General features: G+C 45.3%; 1 protein-coding gene across 2 annotated transcripts in view; it reads left to right on the top strand.

The window, feature by feature from the left end:
- Window positions 1-22,373, top strand: part of TGFB1I1 (transforming growth factor beta 1 induced transcript 1) — a 152,652-nt gene that overhangs the window by 91,230 nt on the left and 39,049 nt on the right. For both annotated transcript variants that reach the window (XM_085618413.1, XM_085618412.1), the window contains exons 3-4: window positions 12,641-12,717; window positions 21,530-21,660. In XM_085618413.1, the coding sequence (XP_085474539.1) occupies window positions 12,641-12,717; window positions 21,530-21,660 (208 nt within the window). The remainder of the gene's footprint in view (window positions 1-12,640; window positions 12,718-21,529; window positions 21,661-22,373) is intronic.

The following is a 22,373-nucleotide window of genomic DNA, read 5'->3' as shown; positions in this document are numbered from 1 at the left end:
GCACTTCTTGTATTTGTTTGGTGTTGTTGACATTAAATCTGTATTCATAGACATAGGGTCAGTGTGTAGTCCATTCGGAGCTGAGGCGGCTCCTGCCATTCTCAACCTACCTACCCGTGCAGCGACTGGCGGCAGTAGCACCAGTTTTGTCGTCCAAGACATCCCCAGTGGGAAAGCAGCGTTTACATCGCATGCGGTACAACGCATGTGATTACAACGCAGTTGTTACAACGCTAACCATTACAACGCAAGTCGTTTCTGTGACATGCTGTAGGGGGCGCTCTAAACTAAGGAATAGTATAATTTAATATTCGAACACCTTCCCTACTGTTGTGCATGCTGGAGTTGGAATAGTACATTTTACTATTCCTAAGTCCAGCGCATCCCCTACACTTAGAAACAACTTGCGATGTAATGGTATGCGTTGTAACATCACGGTGGTTGTAACAACCGCATTGTAATCGCATGCGCTGTACCGCATGTGCTGTAGCATCGCATATTACCCCCAGTGTCGACGTGCTGTTAGAGATCCATTCAGACCCCATAACTGGAGTGCTTTTCCTTCATAATATGTGGGATACGCATGAAGATGTGTGTGTGTTTCACAGATTACCTCTGGTGAATTGTGAGGTCTCTTTGGACTCCACGTCATTCTGCACAAGATGGCGGCTTTCCTTTGGGAAAGCTGGCGACGTCCAGGCCGTACATGCCTACCTGAATGTACTCCATCGCAGATTTCCTTACCTGATGGCTATCCTGCGTAGCTGATGGGTCCAGAGTAGCTTAACTTCTCTTCAGTCCTTTAAATGGGCCGGTACTGAGTACCGGCACTTTTTAGGTCTCGCCTGACCCAGCGCATGCACTGGTCTGGCGAGACTTTTTGTGAGGGCTCAAAAAAGTGCTACCATGGCCAGCCTAGAGTTACAGTGTATGTGCGCGGGCGCGTGCGCCACGCTTGATCGCAATCACTTTCGCGGTCGCACGGCCGCTTTGATGTTTGATCGCAATAACTTTAGTCTTCATGGTTGCTTTTACTCAGGCCAGCACCCAGCATGGGCCGAATTGATTAGCAGAGTAGCTCGCTGGTGCTGTTCGCACGCCCTGTTAGCGCACTTTAGTTCAATGACTTGTTAGCATTTCTGGGTGCTCAAATGGGGATAATTTCTGATATTTGTGTATTTCTATATGTTTAATTGCTTAATTTTTGCTCATAAGAAACTGTCACTCGTAGTCTTTGAAATGTCACTCCTAATTACACTGACATTATGAAAATGTCATACATAGCAATCTAACTTTGGGAGCTATGAGCTGCGCAGACAGGCGAATCAATACCACGTCTGAGATGTCTTTTGCAGGTCATTGTCAGTGTTTTCTATCAAGGTTGCCCCCCCCCTGTGATCACGGCTTGCAGGGGGATTGGCCTCCTAGGCGGCCATTCATTAGGCGGGCGGCAGTTGTGTTTGTCCTAGCGCGCGAGTCTCTGGCAGAGCAGCACCTTTTCTCATCTTGAGAGCTAGAGTTGCACTCAGACTTGTGTTGGACAAGACTGTCGGGTAGGAGGCAGGTTTTAGTTCTAATTTCAGAGTTGTGTAGGGCCCACCCACACTCGCAACATTCACCTGCCCAGACCTTCACATGTCGTGGCAGAGGGGCACATTTGTCCAGCCCCCGCTCGTTCATGAACTTCATCTCGGTCTCGGCTTTTTCAGGAAAAATCAAGGTTATCAGTGCTCAGCGCCAGGACACCGTAAGGTAATCGTGCGCTTTATAAACTTTAATAACATAACATGACATCTGCTCATTTGATAAAATCTCGCGGTAGGGGGACCGGGCACATTTGTCTAGTCACGCCGATAGGTTACTCTAGGGTCCCTGGAACTCTTGCTTTCCAGCATCTAAAAAAGTTTTTGAAAGTAATCCAGTAATTTTTTATTTGGTTCAGACCTCAACTGAGATCAACAAATACAGATAAGAAATTATTGTTATTGAGTTTAAAATAATTGAAATGGTAAAACTTTTAAAACGCACTATAAAATGGAAAAGTAATAATATATATTTTTTAAAGAAATAGAGTGCATTCGACCATCATTCATTCATTCATTTAGATATTCTTATTCTGTCCCGCCTGATCATGTTGAACTCAGAGAGTTTGAAATAGCAGTTACATATTAAACCGCATTGGAGGCCTCCTGGAAAAATCGAGTTGTATTCTGTGCTTCAGCAGAAGTCATCTTTATACAAAAGCAACTTGCGCATAAGTATTCATGGAGCATCGTTTAATTCTTTTTCGTTTTTTGTTCTCAATGAAAGGGTGCATGTAACCATTTGTGCCTGAGGCGCTATTCCTCATTTATAGTTTGAATTGAGACTGAGGGATCTGCGTCATCCTGTTTAGGTCAGAGTTTATTGATAAATTAGGCAGCAATAACTGAATTTTTTTGCTCTTTACAATTGTTGTGATGACTTTTCATGTACATTATCTGAGGAGTGCTTGGTATAATTTTCACGTAGTAAGCATCGCGAATAAGCACAGTATGCTTCATTGCAGAGGGTCATGACGTATGTCTTTTATTTTGAGCCACGGTTGCCGTGTGCTCATGACGGAGCGGTTCCGTCATGCCACGACCGTTGGCGGCAGCTCCGCCCACGCGGCGCTGTTTCCCCGCCTGTGCGGAGGGACAACGCAACTGGGCGGAGTCATGACGGAACCGCTCCGTCATGAGCACAGCTCAACCGTGGCTCATGACGGAGTGGCTCCGTCATGAGCACAGCGCCACCGCGCTGCCCCCCTGCACCCCCCAGCGCTGCGGCGGAATTCCCGCCGCAGCGAAAGGGTTAAAAGGATTGGTTCTACCTGTGTTGTTTACGACCAGTTTGCTGACTATCAGTTTGCTTGGATGATAACTTTGCTTGTTTTAGTGGTGGGGTAATGGGTGGCTAAGCCACCGATAATGGGGTGAGTATGATGGTTTCTACACTGGATCTTATCTCTACACATATCGTAAATCCAGCGTTTGCTTATATTTGGTTTATTTTTAGTCTTCATGGTTGCTTTTACTTGGGCACTCAGCATGGGCCGAATTGAATAGCAGAGTAGCTCGCTGGCGCTGTTCCCACGTCGTGTTAGCGCACCTTAATTCAATGACTTCTTAGAGTTTTATTGTTGGTCAAAGAGGTGTAATTTCTGATATTTATGTTTCATTTCTTGGTTTTTGCTTGCAAGAAAGTGTCACTCATAGTCGTTGTAATGTCACTCATAATTACACTGAAATTAAGAAAATGTCACGCATAGCAATCTGAAACCTTGGCAGCAATGTGCTCTGTCACCGACAGTGTGATATGGTAATCAATACTGTGTATGCTCAAATGATCACCATTTCGTTCCAAATCCCGATATGCTGCAGGTAGTATCGGTGCTCTCCTTGGGCATGGACAAGTTCTGGTACTGAATGGGGGGGGAAAGAAGTGCGCGTACTCTGTACCAGTGAGTACCGGCCCATTTAAAGCACTGTATGGGTGGTGGTGATGTGCGGAAAGTATTTGCTATCCCGAAAGTTAGGTGCAAAAAGTATTGTTACTGTACATGAACGATCATAGCAACATGTCAAGTTCAATTTCAAAGGAATAAACCTCCCACCTTATCTTGGGCACACTGTGCCAGAACCTGCGTGGGTCCTGCCTCAGTGTAAGGTCCATCAATCGAGTAGAGCCATCAATGACAGTGTGAAGACTTGGAAATTGATTATAAGCCCCTCTTGCATCCCCACCTCTCCCGGCCACGTCAAATCGTCACTTGCACTGAGATCAGCGTATCATCCGCGGGCACGGCTCGTCAGAGATTTTCAAAGAATGTATTATATCAAAAAAGTGCTACCATGGCCAGCCTAGAGCCTCGGGTGCGCGCCGCGCTTGATCGCGATCACTTTCACTTTCGCGGCCGCACGGCCGCTTTGATGTTCTCCGTGAGCCAATGCTTGTTTTTTTCTGTTTATTACTTCTATGTAGTAATGGTGGCACCCGTGCTTTAGCTTAAACATCTTAGGCTAAAGTAGGTTGCTGAGATTGCTTCAAAAGTAAAGAAATAGACAATTCTTTACTTTTCAAGCAATCTCGGCAACCGACTTTAGCTTAAGATGTTTAAGCTAAAGCACGGGTGCCGCCATTACTACAGAGCAGTAATAAACAGAAACAAGCATTGGCATAGCCAATAGGTCTCGCTTTTGGGACCTTATAAGTATTTAGTTATGCAACTGTTGCATGGCTAAACACTTATAAGATCGCAAAAGTGAGACCTATTGGCTATGCCAAGGCTTGTTTATTTTGAGACGGAGAGTAAGTGCACTTCTTAAGAAAGACGTAATACTTTACATTGGAGAGTGCCAGCGCTTCTCAGAAACAACCAGGCACTCTGCTACAGAGTACCTGCACTTCTATTTTTCGATTTCAAGCACTGCTTCTGCTTCAATAAAACAGGTCCATCCAGTTTCCTGCGATGTTGATGGTTCCCCAGGCAACAGGAACAGACGCAGGCCTTTGAGTGCCGTCCATAAAATCCTTGAGGCTATTCCAAATGAGTCTGACCTGTGTGTCCTCGATGCAGAGCCCCCGAAAGCTGGATAAATGAAAGGTACCTTTCTACAGGGTTGGAGCGGGGATTAAACAGTTAACTCAAACCCTCTGGTTGGCTCGAGATTCCCACGAGGCCACTAAAGGAGGGTAAGTACCGACCCCTGCACCTGGCGCGTGGTAGATCGCCTGGTCACTGCACATCGTTGGTGGAAGACCACATCTGAGCAGAAGTGGGACCTCTGCTGCTTCCCCTCCACCCTGAGCCTTGGTCTGGGGATCCCCCTGAACCCCTGCTGCTGTGACTTGTGGAGAGACAGGGATCTCAACCTCCTGCACATGGGACTTCCCTGCCCCCGCAGGGAGAGGCTAAGCTGAGCACTGCAAGACACGCGCAGGGACTGGTAAAGCCAGTGACCGCAGCAGATGCCTCCAGTCCAAGAGACTCCCTGGGGGACCTCCGGAGCAGGCGCTGTACCGTTACTGGAACTACCCCAGCCCTGCCAAGTACCACGCATCAGGCGTTATATAGTCCAAGAGGCTCCCTGCGGCGATCTCTGGAGCAGGCGCTGGACCGTTACTGGAACTATCTCAGCCCCACCAGCTACCAAGCATCAAGCGTTAGACAGTCCAAGAGGCGCCCTGCGGCTATCTCTGGACCAGGAGCTAGACCGTTACTGGAACTATCCCAGCCCCACCAAATACCACGCATCAGGCGTTAGACAGTCCAAGAGGCGCCCTGCGGCGATCTCTGGAGCAGGCGCTGGACCGTTACTGGAACTATCCCAGCCCTGCCAAGTACCACGCATCAGGCCTTAAACAGTTCAAGCGGTGCCCTGCGGGGATCTCTGGAGCAGGCGCTGGACCGTTACTGGAACTATCCCAGCCCTGCCAAGTACCACGCATCAGGCATTAGATAGTCCAAGAGGAGCCCTGCGGCGATCCCTGGAGCAGGCGCTGGACCGTTGCTGGACTATCCTATCAAAGAAACACAGCAGGCGGCGTCCTAAACAGGTGCTTACTTTACACTCAGTGACTTTGGTCTGTGTCCTAAGTGGACACCGTGACTTCGCCCCGAGAACACCACTGACTTCATCGCCACATTTTCAGAGGGCACTATTGAATTCATTGGGGTGCTCGAGCTCGATGTCTGGCTCTGGCTCAGATCGAGGTCCTCTTGGAACCTCGAGCCCAAGACGAGTCGAGCTTTCATGTGACTTCTGCCTGCCCCCCTCGCTCCCCACTTATGCACAAGTTAAACACAAAGCATTAATACTCGAGTTAAAAAAGATAGACAAATAGATATTTGAGTTGAACAACGTAAAAATCAGAACATCTGAAATGAATCCCGGCTTCTTCACTTAAACAAACTGAGGGATCTTAGGCTATTATTTTATTTCACCAATCTCCCACTTTTTTCAATATCGCATATGAAAGCACCTTCTAATACGTGCTTTCAGACTACGTGCTGTACACACGTATAGCGCTTTTTATTTATAAAAATAATGTTCAATCTCCAAGATTGTGGCAACATACAAGATGCACTTAACAACCGACTTGCCTCCGCCTCTCCGTTCTCTAATGGCATTGTCCCCAGGGCTTGGGGGGTTGGGGAAGTCTGGTAGGCATGGTTAAATGTTTAAAAAACACACGTTTAATAAGTACCTCACAGTACAGTGCTATAATTGTGACTTATTGCTATCAAAGCTTGCGCTTGCTAAGGAAATGCGCTTTTTTGAATTTTAAAGATTTTTAAATAATATTTTATGCGATGTTTGTTGCATGATTCACATGACAAACATTTCTAGGGTTCGCCTCGTGCACAGGCTCTCAGAGCCGAGCTTGACCGCTGGCTCGGGTCTGACTCGGTTCTCCATGGTCATTAGCATAAATCCAACATGTCTTTTAGGAGAAAATCTCTTGCAACATTCTGAGTACTTCCCACAATTGCTGAGACGATCCGAGCATAGACCCAAGGAATAGCAAGGTCCGTGGGCCAATAATATAAAAAATTGGGCCACTCTATAGAATTCTGCGTGGGTCCCTGGTGCCCATTGCATCCAGGGGCTTTGATTCACTGGCCAAAATGGCCTCCCTTTCCCAGGCTGGATAGCAGTGTTAGAAGTGGGGGGGAACGGAAGGGCACAGCGTGCCCCTACTTTTAAAAATTATGCTAGTCCGTTCCCCTACTTCTTGATTTTAAAAAAGCGTCCCGGGACTGCCCTAATTCAGGCCCGGTTCTAGTAAGGCTTGAAGGCAGGCGCGAAACGCCATGGGGCTCAAAGTGCTTCAAAGCCCGGGCGCGCGCACACAGACAGTTTCAGAGATTAACGCAGCCGTACCTGAGTACTTCACAGGTCTTTAAAAGACCATTTACATGTTAACGAGGCTTTGTTTATTTTTTCACCCCTTCATCTCCTAGGACTCGTACCCCCCAGGATGGCTCCCAGCCCAACCCCCAACCAAACCCACAAATCAATGCTTGAGGACCAGAGCTTGTCAAACAGGGGCATGGCGAAAGGCGACAAATCCTTTCTTTGGCCGCGGTAACCTTTGCCTACTGTCCTGCTGCGTGGATATTTCTTTTCCTGTGCAGCGCAGGAGAAAAGAAGTTTGTTTATTTTGATTCACCTTTTCCAACCCCTGCAGCTGCTTATCACTTCAGGCTGCGACACTAAGATTGACTAATGGAGTAGGTAGGAGAATTTGTCACTATTTGTTTTTCTTTTTAAATTCTGCACAGGCGCAGCAGGACATGTACTTTGTGTGCGCTTCATTTAATCCGTTTTTATCATTATCATGGCCGATGCAGGACAACAATAGGACAATAAAAAAATGCCCAGATAACGCTGGGTATTAATGATCCTGCTGGAGAGCAATCATTTCTCTGTTAGTAGTTAAGTGCAGATGAACTGTATTTTATGTGGGTAGCTCAGTGGGTTACTGCCTTTGTCACAGAGATCCTTGTGTTACTTGCAGTTCAGAAGTTACAATCCTAACATAGGACAGTGACCAATGAACTGTCATCAAAGAGCTGCATGCAAACCTGAATGATATAGTTAGAACTTCGCGTTTTTTGTTTTGTGATATAGTTAGAACTTCCCCAGTCTTTCATTATTCTAATGTTGCTAAAATGAGTATCTTTGGGCAGATATACATTTTTATCAGTAAAGCCAACCCCTAACCACTGGAGTACTCTTTAAATCCTGAGTTTGTGCTTCTCCAGACCAAACCCTCTTAAAATAACTGCCCACCAGTATGGATGACGTGATTCATACACCTTGTAATCCTCATTGGCTTATGTGACATTCCCTGTAGGCTGATTTACATACTTGTATGATTCGTTGTCTCTGTATAATGTGTGCGTGGTGTAAAATACTGACAGACACTACACTGATATGAGTAGCGCTACACAACAAATGAAATGCACATGAGAGAGGGGCTACATAAAGATGAGGGGCACTGTTGGAGGGTGGCAGTGAGGGAATCCGAGGAGGAGGTAGTGGGAGTGGCTATGGAGCGATGAGGGGCACTGTTGGAGGGTGGCAGTGAGGGAATCCGAGGAAGAGGTCATGGGGGGGAGGGGGGAGCTAGGGAGAGATGAGGGGCACTGCTGGAGGATGGTAGTGAGGGATTCTGAGGAGAAGGTCATGAGGGGGAGGGGCTAGAGCGAAATGAGGGGCACTGGTGGAGGGTGTCAGTGAGGGAATCCGAGGAGGAGGTCATGAGGGGGAGGGGCTATGGGGAGATGAGGAGCACTTGTGGAGTATGGCAGTGATTATTGGTGTGGCGCCAAAAAAGACTTTCGCATCAGCGCTAAAGCCGGCCTTGTCATGGCCTTTCTGTTTTTGTTTATTTAATTAGCAGTCGGGTCATAAGGGCTACTGTGGAACATACTTTAAAGTGTGTGCTAATTATATTTACTGCTATATTCAATGTTTTAAGTTTGAAGGTGATTTTACTAATGTTTTTACCGGGAAAAATGAAAGTGGAGCCCGATGGTGCCTGATATGGGGCTGGGGCCCAAGGTCAGCTGTGAGATAAGGTGCACTGGAGAGGAGTAGTGGATAATCAAGCCTGTAAGGGAGTGCGTTGCGGAGTCTGGGGTCAGGTGGAGGTAGCAATGAAGAGGGATCCTCCATGAAGGCTCGAACAGAGGGAGCCCAAGTAGTGTCACTTGCCTGATACTACCACCTCAGAAACCTCCTCTTCCCATCAAAGGAAAATTACATAGCAAAAACAGTTTTTGAGAGTGATAATATTTAGAAAGAGATTTGGAAAAGAGTGCGATTTACTGGGCCTTGTAAGACTAAGAAGAGATAAAGGAGGGCCCGGAGGATTTGCAGTCTGGGTGTTGCTACTCCCAAGATAATTTTGAAAAAAAAACTATAGGGTCAAATACTGCATTTTATTTTCAACACCCCATTTTTACACAAATTCTCTCCAAAGCCATTACTGTGCCAAGACAACATCCCCAGGAGTTGACCACATTTTTTTTCAAGATGCACAATATGTTCCTCCCATAAGTAAATATTTACCTCCACTTTGCCAAGGCCTGTGTTTTGTCCTGCTTGCTCACATGTTATCTCACTCAGGCTCACTACCCCCATTATTCATTCTCATTCACTTTCCCTTTTACTGAAAATTGCTCACTTGCACTCACTCTTCAACATTCGGTATCACATTCTCACTCACTCAGTCTCACCACTTTTTCCTACTCTGATTACCTCATTCTAACTTACAGTTTCACTTACTCTACGTGACTCCTTCTCACTCACTTTCTCTCACTTTCATCGACATACACTCTTTCACTCATGCTCAGTTACATTCAGGCACTCAATCATTCACACCCACATTTACTTACTCGCACTCATTCTTCTTTGCAGGACACTTGAATACATATGTGCTATACTATGTTTGAGCAGCTAGCTGGCTGACATGAATAAGAATTATTTATTTATTTTACTTGTAAAGCGCACTCTCACCTAACAGGCATCCTGGCGCTGACAATCAAGAGTGCACAATTTGTGGATAAGAAGGAGCCCTTGTGGGTTTCCGTGAGTCAGATCAGATTCTCTTCAAGAGTTCCTTTGTCTCTGAGCCCTGCTTAACACGTGTACAGGAGGAGCCCTATATTCATGTCCTCAATGTTTGAGACAAAAAATACTCATTGATTTCTGAACGAGAGTAAAAGCGTTAAGGTAACATGTCGTTCCTGCTTATATTTTGCATGCTTTACATAATCCTGCATTCCCTATGAGTATCTGCTTTTCCCAGAATGTCGTTACTTTTTTTCAGGCACTGCATAATTTGAAATGAGTCACATCCAGGTGCTTATAATGGGGCAGAATTGGGTTGTAGGTGAAGACAGTGCGAGTTTCACTCAGTGGGGCAGAAGGGTGTTCGGTGGGGATAGGATGTGGCATTATGGCCAGAGCTACCAAATTTGGAACTGGGGAACCTGGTTCAGCCTTCATGCCTTGCCCATCAGACTACTCCTGAGGGAGCACCCATGATAGACTTTAGAAGGCCCCACTAGACCTTAGAAGCCCTGGTCTCTTAGCACCAGCAGGTGAACCCTACCGGTGGCCAGTTGGGTAAACTTGAAGCCCTGTCCACCACAATTCATACCCAGGTTCACCACCAGTCTTGCGGGCAGGTCTACAAAGCAGCACACCCTAGAGCAGCAGTGGCTTTGTCACGCAGTAGTTTTCCTGCAATAATAAAAGTCTCCCACACAACCCCCACGGTTTTTGACGCATTCATAGATTGACAAGGACTTGTAATCCTGGGAAAGCGGCAAAATCTTGCGCTACCCCAGAGGAGGCATAACTAGGAGAAATATCTTTATTTCTCCTTGCTTTTTCCTCTTTCAAACTGTGCTTTATTCTGCAGCCCACATAGAAAGATGAAAAAGCCTCTCAAGATTGTTTTTGTACAGGAAGGTGCCCCTTCCTGCACAAAAACAATCCTGCATGCAAAGGAGGCACCCTTGCACCCTTGCACCATGGGGCAAGTGTGCCTGCGTTGAAGCTAGGCTGTCGAAATGGCGCCAGTGCAGGGGGAAAAGACCGGAATGCACCATATTGGATAAACACGGCACATTCCCGCCCTTTCCCTGTGACGCAGGGCAGCGCAGCAAAGTAACTTGCTGTGCTGCCCTGCGCCACCATTCCCATAAATATGTCCCTAAGCTCACAAATAGTAAATTGACCACACTAATTATCTGTGTAAGAGCATGTATTGATAAACACAATAAGCCACTGACCTTTTTCCTGGACCTTGTTGAGTTGCCAAGCACAGCAGCAGATCTAATCTTAGATGCCTTACTTGCATGCTTAGAGAGACACAGTTTTACTGATGAGTATTTAAAAAGTCATTTGGTTCAGCTTGTAACAGATGGTGCTTCCAATATGATAGGTAGGAAATCTGGTGTGGCAACTCTTCTGAAACTGAAATATCCACAGTTGAGTGTATGGCACTGTGCTAACCACAAGCTGGAGCTTGCTGTGGGTGATGTTTGTAAAGAAGTCGCAGGCATTAATCAGCTCAAATTTTTTTTTGATAAACTATATACCACCTACCATGCCGCTCCGAAAAATCAGAGAGAGCTTGGGGAATGTGCTCTGGAGGTAGAAGTAAGACTTCTGGCAATTGGAAAGGTGCTAGATGTACGTTGGGTGTCCTCAAGTGAAAGATCTGTGAGAGCTGTTTGGAATAACTACAAAGAACTTATTAAACATTTCATGGAATCTTCCGAAGACTCAACGAGGAGTGACATTGAGCAGAGGAAATATGCTGGTTTAAACCGTTTATTAACCTCCCTGGTGTTTGTTGAAAATATGGGCATTTTATATGATGCTCTCATAGAATTGGGTGACCTATCCAGAAGGCTGCAGCGGCGTGATATGACCATATATGAGGCCGATCGTTCAATACAGATGCAGATTTTAGTGTTTGAATCAATGGCTGATGCACCTGGGCCCTTTGTTTGCTACAACTGCATTAGATGCTGCTGAACGGATGCAGTTTGCTGGTGTAGGACTGCAACAGAACAAAGGCTGTGTTAGCATCAATAGGGCACAGTTCTTTAGGAGCTTAGCAAATAACCTGCGAAAAAGGATGACAATGTCTAATGCATCAAATGTTTCTAGATGCACAACCACAAACAATGATGAAATCGAATACAAAGAGTTAGTACATAGAATGAAACTCCTACAACCAGTTTATTGGCCAGATCCAGTAGACATCTTATACGGTGAGGGAGAATTACAAAACATTTGTAGCAGGTTGCATGTATTTGAGACCAGGCAGTACATCCTTGGTTTCAGAGAGTAGAAACAAAATAAAAATTGCATCTCTGAAAGCCTGAAACCATTAATGCACATTATAAACACCTTTTGTACCTCAACTGCTTAATGTGAATGGGGCTTTAGTGTAATGAATGATGTGCTCACACCACTGCGGAACAGAATATCAATCAATCGTCTGTCTTCTACAATGTTCATAAATATCGTGGGGCCACCTGTCATAGAATTTAAACCTGAATTTTATGTTCAGAAATTATTAGAAAAAGGGAGGAGAAGTGCAGATGAAAGAAACTGCATGGCTCGGAGACAAATGGCTTATGATTCCACTTATAAGCGTATTTGGAATATTCTGTGATTGGAAACATGTCCCACATTGTAAATGAATTAAATATAAACAACTTATATATTAAACCTCAAATAAACATGTTTATTGATTCTTTGAATTAAATAACGTTATAAGCTGTAACTGGTCAGTGAAATGCCAAACGTTCAAAAATTGGTATGTTTTGCTATTTCTAGCCACACCTCCGACTCCGCCCACTAATCCAAACCTTGGGTTAGTCCCGCCCCCTGTGTCTCCGCCCACAGTTCCCCTACTTTTTTTTCCCACTTCGACCACTGCTGGATAGAAAGCAATGAATGCTAAAGATCAGAGTATATTACACGTTTCTTTGAAGTGTATCTATAGCACAACTCATTTTAGAGTACAAGCCTCACTATCCAGTCTTTTTTGATTGGCTAACATGCTGCATTTCCCTCCTCAGGCTGTCACCGTGAGCATGTCTGCTGAGCCGGCATCCTGTCCAGCACCACCAGGGGGAGACAAAGACCACCTGTACAGGTAACAGCTGCCAGAAGCGGGATATGAAAGGGCTGAAGAGTTTCTATAGAGTGTAAATAGAGACACCAAACCTGGGTATATTGGACTGAAGCACTTTGGTTCTGCATGACGCAAATACAGATAATGGTCTGTGTGTATGCTTAGGGCGTCCAAACTAATTCATGGACCACGAAATCCGCCATTTTTTTTTTTAATTCACACCTTGCATTTGCTTACGAAAACTGTTCAAATGTGCTTAGCTGAAGAACGCGGAGAATGTTCAAATTTTGTACTTCAAGGTAGTTCTTTCTGGCAAAAATGAGGTCCAGTGAAAGCCACTGGTCTAGTGTTCCTATGTACCAGCCACTCCCTTAGGGCTGGCTTACCCCACACCCATCCAACACAGGCGTCAGAGGACATGTGAGGGGCCAGGCGCACGTGCATTATATATATATATATATATATATATATATATATATATATATATATATATATATATATATATATATATATATATATATATATATATATATATATATATATATATATATATATATATATATATATATATATATATATATATATATATATATATTCAGCACCGCTTATGGTGCAGCTGACAAGCCACACTCCGGCGACTTGTTGACAGGCCCGGCAATTAATGACTCACAACTTTCTCTCTGACATACTGTCTTTGTTTCAACCTTCGCTCTGTTTCTCACTGCACAGACTCTCCCACGTGTGGACGACTCACAATCATTTGTTCAAGCTCCACATCCCCTTTGCTTTTCTCTCAAGGACTATTTGTGCTGTCTCACAGTCAGTTGCTTCGCTTTTCTCCTCAGGCGGACTCGACATGACACGGGAAGCTCACATTTGTTTTGCTTTCACTCTCACTGACACGTCCTGCTCTCGTTGGCTGGCCGTGGCTCTGTTTTACGTCCCGCCACGTGCAGGTCCCGCACAGTTTCTCCGCGGACAGGCTCTGTCTGTGCTGTCTGCCTCTCAGTGACTCGCCCTTGGCGCGGACTGATATCTTCTCAGCTGTTCTCTCCCAGTTGGCTCATGGTCACTTTCATTTTGATTCCCAGAGACTCTGTCTTGTGCTGTAGATTCATTTATTATTTTGTCTCTGACGGACTTCACCCCGTCCTTATGTCGAACAGTTGCTCAGCGTTTCCCTTTAAGAGTCCCCCCTTGTGTCGTTGAATCACTCACTCTTTCTATCTTCCTGTTTACTCTGGGAGGGTGACTCACTTGCTCTATTTTGTCTCTTACAGATGCTCTCCGGATCCAGAGTGATTTATTTTTCCCTCTTAGACTTTCTGTTATGCTGTTGAATCACAGCGTCCTTTGCTTTGCTCTCTCGCACAAACTCTTTCTGGTTGGTACTCATGACTAACGGCCCCTGCATTTCTCTTTCAATCTCGCGCACGTGCCAGTGGCGCCTAAGCGCGCTCTCTCTCTCCCCCCCCCCCCCTCTCTCCCTCTTTCTCTCTATCTCTCTCTCTCTCTGACTCTCCATTGTTCTGCTGTACATTCACTGTCTTACTCTCATATAATTTCTCTTGCACACATAAGCCACTATCTCTGTTTTTGTTTTTCACAGAATGTCTTCTTGATGATATCTGTCGCTTTCTCTCTCGCATACTCCCCCATCTGCTGTTCACTCACAATTGCTCTGTTTTCTCCCGCCTGCAGTGATTTAGTCAGTCTTAGTTTCTCTTGCACTCTTCCTGGTTCTGTTGACTTGCAGTCTCTACTGTTGATGGTAGCAGTCTCGCAAACACCTTCTTGTGCCGTAAACTCACAAACTCTTTTCCTTGCTCTCCCATACACTCTCTTTGGTACTGGTGACTAACAGATTCTTTCCTATTCTCTCACAAACTCTCCACAATGCTGGTGTTTCCAATTTGGGGGCATATTTACTAACATTTCACGCAACGCAGCACAGAAAGTTAAGTTGCTGCACTGCGTTGCGTGAAAGGAAGAGAGCTGAACTGCTCCATATTTACAAAGATATGGTTCAGTTCAGCTCTCTTCTAGCAGTGCCACACTTGTGGCTGCCTAGTGCCAGCGTAGGCACCCATGCGCCGTGGCACAAGGTGAAGGTGTGGGAGGCACATGTATCCAGGCACCCCTGTTCCTTTCTGAGGTGTCTAAATTCTATGCTCCCCCCCCGTAAGCAGGCTTTCACTCTGCCCATTCAACAGAAACAGTCATCCTCTCAGTCACTGATGACATGCGGAGGAGACAGACTAGCGCTGGCCATGTTAGATTTGTCAGCAGCGTTTGACACAATCGACCATGAGATTTTGGTGGACTGTGTCAGAGCCGTGGGCCTTCAGAATCCGGCATTGGCCTGAGTTACATCTTTTCTAAAGGATCGGTCACAGTCTGCCCGGCTCTCCCCTTTCATTTCTCTCAAGGTCCAGCTTACCTGTGTTGTTCCTCAGGGATCTTCTTTGTCTCCACATCTCTTTAATCTGTATATTCGACCCCTAGTGCGCTCCCTGAAAGAGAGGCAATTCAGAGTTTGCAATTATGCCGATGTTTGCAGTTACTATTCCCCATCAATCACTCCCCTGGATCCATGGAATTCTTTCAGAACACCATGTTGTTTATAAGAGAGTGGATGAATAGCAACCACTTAAAGCTCAACTCTGATAAAACTGAGATTGTCATCACTCATAACAAACAGTATCTGTGGAATCCGTCTTTCTGGCCTGTATAAACGGGCGACCCTCCTAAACCCAAGAATTCTGTTACGAGTCTCGGAATTATCATCGATAAGAATTTATCGTTGAAACCCCATTTGGGAGCAGTCACTTCTACCTGCTTCGCCCCAACTACAAAGGATACAGACAATTGGTAGATGTTTTACTTTCAGTGCTCAAATTGAGATTATGCTGGTTTTGGTACTCTATAGATTAGATTATGCCAATTCCCTCTATTTTGGCCTCCTTGGACTTAATCAGAAATTGCAGTTGGTTAAAAATCAGGCAGCAATGTGTATTTGTCACCAGCGTAGGCAGTTCCACATTACCCCTCTATTGAAAGAAATCTACTGGTTACCAGTGGAACAAAGCTCAATTTTCAAGTCAAGTTGTCTTATGTTTAAATACCTAAATGTAACATGTCATGTCTTTCTATCATCTTGAGTCGAAAAATATATACCTAACTGTAATCTCAGGTCTAAGGACAAAAACGTTCTCAGAATTCCCCCTTTCAAACGGAAGAGAATAGGTGGGTCTAGATTCGCTGTATTGGCCCCTCGGACTTGGATTTCCATACCCCCATAGATTAGATTTACCACGATTTACATGCATTTCTGTAAACTCAGCTCTTTCAATAAGCCTACAATTAAATTATCTGTAGCCCTATGCTGTCTTCTACTGTCCAGCGCCAAGGAACCTCCCTGGTGAACAAGCGCTTTATAAAACTCATATAACATAACATAACTAGGATACCAGAGTGACGGACAGGATTGCTTTTGTCCAGGATACCTTTCTGCTCAAAAACAATTCTTAGAGGCCCATTCCTCTTTCCCTGATGCTGCAGAATGCAGGACACATGAAAAGAGGAAATAACAAGAAAAATAAATGTATTTCTCCTCATTGCACTTCTCTGTGATAGGCACACCATTTTGGCACAATTTAAGATTTACTGCCTCTGGTAAATTTGGGATTGCATCACATTCCATGGGTAGAAGCACAGGAATACCCATGCTTCATCCATGGAATGCCTGCCACAATGAAATGTAACTCAACACAGTCCAAGCCGCTGCGTTGCATTACATTTACTTGCAAATCGCCCCTTGTATGGCTTTTTAAATCTTATTTAAGGACTTGCACTTTCATGCCATGGGGAGATCAAACAAACAATGGAGGCTAGGGGACCCGTTTGTCGCACAACCACGTGTTGCTGGAAATGTCAGAGAATATATCAAATTCACAGTTGCCCGCCTCAAGAAATTGTTCGCCACCAGTTAGAACCAAAAATAATTCAGCAAATGACACAAAGATCTGAGAGGCAACAAAACTAACTTGTTGTAAGTTAACAGCAAAGTTGCTAAACATAAACAGATGAAGCGAGAGATTGTCTTTATAAATTAGATCCTTTATTTCATATTCTTTGGAGAACTGTGAATATAGCCAACACGTTTCGCCCGTATCTGGGCTTCTTCAGGGCATCCAAGAAGACAAACTCCTCGGTCTCATGGATGTTTCCAGTGCAATATCTTTTTAAAGCTCCAGAAGCTTCCCAATCGAAACCTATGTTGCCTCAGCGCCGGAACCGGACACGGTTTAAACCAGATGATGCTGAATACAGCTTTTTATCACTAGTGTGTGCACGAAGAACCCTTGTCGCACAGCTCTTCACTGAATTCTTTCAGCGTCCACATTTTGGAATTCTTGTGTGCGGAAGGAAATCTAGCTACATAGCTTCTGGGTGGGGATAATACTCAGTTGCTGTACTTTTCTGTCTCTGAAACTCTCTGAATTTTCTCTCTCACAGACACCCCGTTTTTCTTTCTCACTGACTTTCCCCAGTGCTGGTCTCTCACAGATATTCTCATTTTCTCTCAAAATCTTCCTTGTAGTATTTACTCACCGTCACTCTGTGTTTTTCCTTGACAAACCTTCTTTATTGATTTTGCCCCTGACTGCATGTGCTGTTGACTTATAATTTTGTCTATCACTGGCTCCCCTGGTACTTGTGCCTCACAGTCACTCTTGCTTCCTCTCTCACATACTCTCCCCAGCCTCAGTGACACACAGTCTCTTAGAAATTGCCTCTTGCTCACTCTCCTTGGTGCTGATGACTCAGTCACTTTGCTTTTCTCTCAGGTGGACCTCCCACGGTGCTTTGCTTTTCAGTGTCACTGACTGTTCCTGATCTCATTCGGTTCACATCAATACCTCACAAGATCATTAGCATATATGTTTCACAGTCTCTCTCCTGACAGATTATTAGATTTTTTTTCTCTTGAAGACTCTCCCTTTTTTCTTCCTGTTCCACTCACAGGCTCCCCATGTGAAGATGGCTGTCAGTCATTTTGTTTATGCCTCTCACAGACTCTTCCTTGTGAAGATTGCTGCCAATCACTTTGCTTATGTCTCTCACAGACTCTCCCTTGTGAAGATGGCTGCCTGTCAGACACATTATTTATGCCTCTCACAGACTCCCCCTTGTGACAATTCCGGCCAATCACATTGTTTATGCCTTTCACAGACTCTCCCTTGTGAAGCTGACTGCCAATCACTTTGTTTAGTCCTCTCACAGACTCCCCCTTGTGAAGATGGCCGCCAGTCACTTTGTTTATGTCTCCCACAGACTCTCCCTTGTGAATATGGCTCCCAGGCACATTGTTTATGCTTCTCACAGACTCCCCCTTGTGAAGATGGCCGCCAATCACATTGACCATGCCTCTCACAGACTCTCCCTTGTAAAGATGACTGCCAGTCACGTTGTTTATGCCTCTCGCAGACTCTCCCCTGTGAAGATGGCTGACAGTCAATTTGTTTTTTCCTCTCACAGACTCCCCCCTGTGAAGATGGCTGCCAATCATATTGTTTATGCCTCTCTCAGACTCCTCCTTGTGAATATGGCTGCCAGTCATTTTGTTTATGCCTCTCACAGACTCTCCCCTGTTAAGATGGATGCCAGACACATTGTTTAATCCTCTCACAGACTCTCCCTTGTAAACATGACTGCCAATCACATTGTTTATTCCTCTCACAGATTCTCCCTTGTGAATATGGCTGCCCGTCATTTTGTTTATGGGTCTCACAGACTCTCCCCTGTTAAGATGGTTGCCAGACACATTGTTTATTCCTCTCGCAGACTTTCCCATGTGAATATGGCTGCCAATCTCATTGTTTATTCCTCTCACAGACACTCCCTTGTAAAGATGACTGCCAATCACTTTGTTTATGCCTCTCACAGGCTCTCCCCTGTGAAGATGGCTGTCAGTCACCTTGTTTATTCCTCTCACAGACTCTCCCCTGTAAAGATGACTGCCAATCAATTTGTGTATGTCTCTCACAGGCTCTCCCTTGTGAAGATGACTGCCAGTCACTTTGTTTATGCCTCTCACAGACTCTCCCCTGTGAAGATGGCTGTCAGTCACATTGTTTATTCCTCACACAGACTCCTCCTTGTGAAGATGGCTACCAATCACTTTGTTTATGCCTCTCACAGGCTCTCCCTTGTGAAGATGGCTGCCAGTCACATTGTTAATGCCTCTCACAGACTCTCCCCTGTGAAGATGGCTATCAGTCACATTGTTTATGCCTCTCACAGACTCCCCTTTGTGAAGAAAGCTGCCAGTCACATTGTTTATACCTCTCACAGACTCTCCCCTGTGAAGATGGCTGCCAGACACATTATTTATGCCTCTCACAGACTCCCCCTTGTGAAGATGGCTGCCAGACACATTGTTTATGCTTCTCACAGACTCTCACTTGTGAAGATGGCTGCCAGTCACTTTGCTTATGCCTCTCGCAGACTCTCCCCTGTGAAGATGGCTGACAATCAATTTGTTTATTCCTCTCACAGACTCCCCCCTGTGAAAATGGCTGCCAATCATATGGTTTATGCCTCTCTCAGACTCCTCCTTGTGAATATGGCTGCCAGTCATTTTGTTTATGCCTCTCACAGACTCTCCCCTGTTAAGATGGTTGCCAGACACATTGTTTAATCCTCTCACAGACTCTCCCTTGTAAAGATGACTGCCAATCACATTGTTTATTCCTCTCACAGATACTCTCTTGTGAATATGGCTGCCAGGCATTTTGTTTATTACTCTCACAGACTCTCCCCTGTTAAGATGGTCACCAGACACATTGTTTATTCCTCTCACAGACTCTCCCCTGTGAATGTGGCTGCCAATCACATTGTGTATTCTCTAACAGACTCTCCCTTGTAAAGATGACTGCCAATCATTTTGTTTATGCCTCTCACAGACTCTCCCCTGTGAAGATGGCTGTCAGTCATATTGTTTATTCCTCTCACAGACTCTCCCATGTAAAAATGACTGCCAATCACTTTGTTTATGCCTCTCACAGACTGTCCCTTGTGAAGATGGCTGCCAATCACTTTGTTTATGCCTCTCACAGGCTCTCCCTTGTGAAGATGGCTGCCAATCCCTTTGTTTATGCCTCTCACAGACTCCCCCTTGTGAAGATGGCTGCCAGTCACATTGTTTATGCCTCTCACAGACTCTCCCCTGTGAAGATGGCTGCCCGTCACATTGTTTATGCCTCTCACAGACCCCCCTTGTAAAGATGGCTGCCAGTCACATTGATAATGCTTCTCACAGAATCTCCCCTGTGTAGATGGCTGCAAGTCACATTGTTTATGCTTCCTACAGACTCCCCCTTGTGATGATGACTCACAGTGCTGTTCCTCCTCTCTTGAATTCTCGCTAGGTGTTAGACTCAGTCATTCTTCTTTCGTCTCCTATTCTCCACAGGTGCTAGTGGCTCCTCTTTTCTCTGCTTTTCTCTTGTACAGACCTTCACTTGTATTATTGACTAAGAACTCATTTTCTCTCTCTATTATTTTCTCTTCCAGTGTCTCACAGTATCCATCTTATCGCTTTCTTGCAGACTTTCCCTGATGGCCATTACTCACAGTAATTCATATTTGTCCTCTCAGACTCCTCCTTTTGACCCAGGAACCATTTTCTTTTCTCTTGCACAGACTCTTCCCAGACTCTTGATTCAGAGCTACTCTCCTTTCCTGTCTCTTGATGCAAGTTTCTCTCAAGGGCTCTACTTTGTCTCACACAGACTCTCCTGGGTGCTTGGACTCCTAGTTGTCTCCTTTTCTCTGCCACCTAGGTTTCATCTCTCGAACACTCTCTCTTGTGTATACACCATTGATGCTCTTCTCTCAAAGACTCTTTCCCTGTGCTGATTATTTTCAGTCACCGTCCTTTCCTCTCACAGACTCTCCCTGGCTTCACTGACTCCTGATCTCTCTAACTCTCCCATTCTCACAGATTGTCTCTGCGGGTCGCGTCTCATGGGCATTCTTTTCTTCTCGGTCATAGAATCTCCTTGGTTCTGTTGTCTCACTGTCATCTTACTTGCTTCATTGATTCTTCCTGGTGCTTAATTTTTACAGTTCTTTTTCCTCTGGCAGAGATTCACTTGCGGTGATAGATCATGCGCAGTGCTGTTTAGATGTAACTGCTGGTGCAGAACACTGCAAACACTGGCACATATCAAGCACTGTCTCTGGAGCTGACATCTCAGGCGCTCTCTTTTCATACTGGCACAGACTATTGCAGAACCTGTTGTTTACCTATGTTATTTTCTCCCTCACATACTACCCCTTACTCTCCAGCCACTCTGCCTTTCTTTCACAAACTCTGCCTTTTGCTTTTTTTTGGGGGGGGGGTTGTTTATATAGTGCAAACTAGACCCAAAGGTATCAGAGCGCTTTACACGAGCACCAGTTGCATTACAGATGGACACGATCATTTTTTTGTTGTTAGTGGTTGGGTGATTTGCCCAGTATCACAGGATGTTGAGCGTCTCTGCCGAGACTCAAACCCGGTTCCCCAGCTTCGAGGTCGACCGCCCTAGCCGTTAGGCCACATCCTCTCCCCATGCTTTCCATCAGTGACCCAGCTAACTTGCTTTATTTTTCACAGACTCCTTCAGGTGTTGATAACTCAGCCTGTAGTTTAACCTATCGCAGACTCTCTCTAGAGGCGAACCTCCATTTTGTCTCACAGGTCCTCCTTGGCCTGGTGTTTGTGACTTTGTGTGGATCTCCCGTCCCCCACACACTCACTCCTGCTCTGTTCTCTCTCCTGCAGCACTGTCTGTAAACCCAAGTCCCCCAAAGCCAAGGAGCCGCCCCCGTTCTCGTCGTCCGTGCTCGGAGGGGGGCTGTGCGAACTGGACCGGCTCTTACAGGAACTGAATGCCACGCAGTTCAACATTACAGGTAGGTGGCCCGCAGAGCTCAACGCCATGTGTACAGGGTATAGCATAAGTCCTGGGTGATGCATGGTCTCCTTAACAATAACACAGGTTATAGGGAGCTACAGGCCACATTAAAAGTACACATGGACACAGAGCTCATCCAAGAAACTGTCACCCTACAGGATATGAAAAGACAGAATGTGAGAGATTATAACATAAAGCTTAATAACTGGATATATGTGCAAGAGTAATACTTGCATCCCTTAATAATGTAACAATATCACCTATATAAAAAATACACAGAAAACATCACAGGTACAGAGTTGTGATGTGGGACGCTGCAAAGTTATTGAAAATAAATGCGGCCCAATATAAGTTAGAGCAAGTGCATTAACACGCACACATTTACTACTGTAGTGCGGCAACATTGACATTGCCCAGGGAAACATTTGTCCTGATGGTCAGACCTCTTCAATGGGATTGTAACTCATCGCACGAATGTCACCCCGTGTAGTCCACTTTTTTAAATGCCTTATTTTTAAACAAATACATTTGGAAAACATCATGCATAAGCCATATATGCAGCTGCACAAAGTGTAATATGCCATTCAATAATATTGAGGGAGGAGGAGTGTGGCATCATGACTCACAAGTCGCCCAGCAGCCACGAAAGCCATAACTCACACACACAAAAGGCAATGCCCTTGACGTCACAATATTGATACAAATAAGTAA

Source organism: Triturus cristatus, chromosome 7 (genome assembly GCF_964204655.1).
Source record: "Triturus cristatus chromosome 7, aTriCri1.1, whole genome shotgun sequence".
NCBI lineage: Eukaryota > Metazoa > Chordata > Amphibia > Caudata > Salamandridae > Triturus > Triturus cristatus.
The sequence above is the reverse complement of the archived record's forward strand: the minus strand, read 5'-3'. Positions and strand labels throughout refer to the sequence as shown.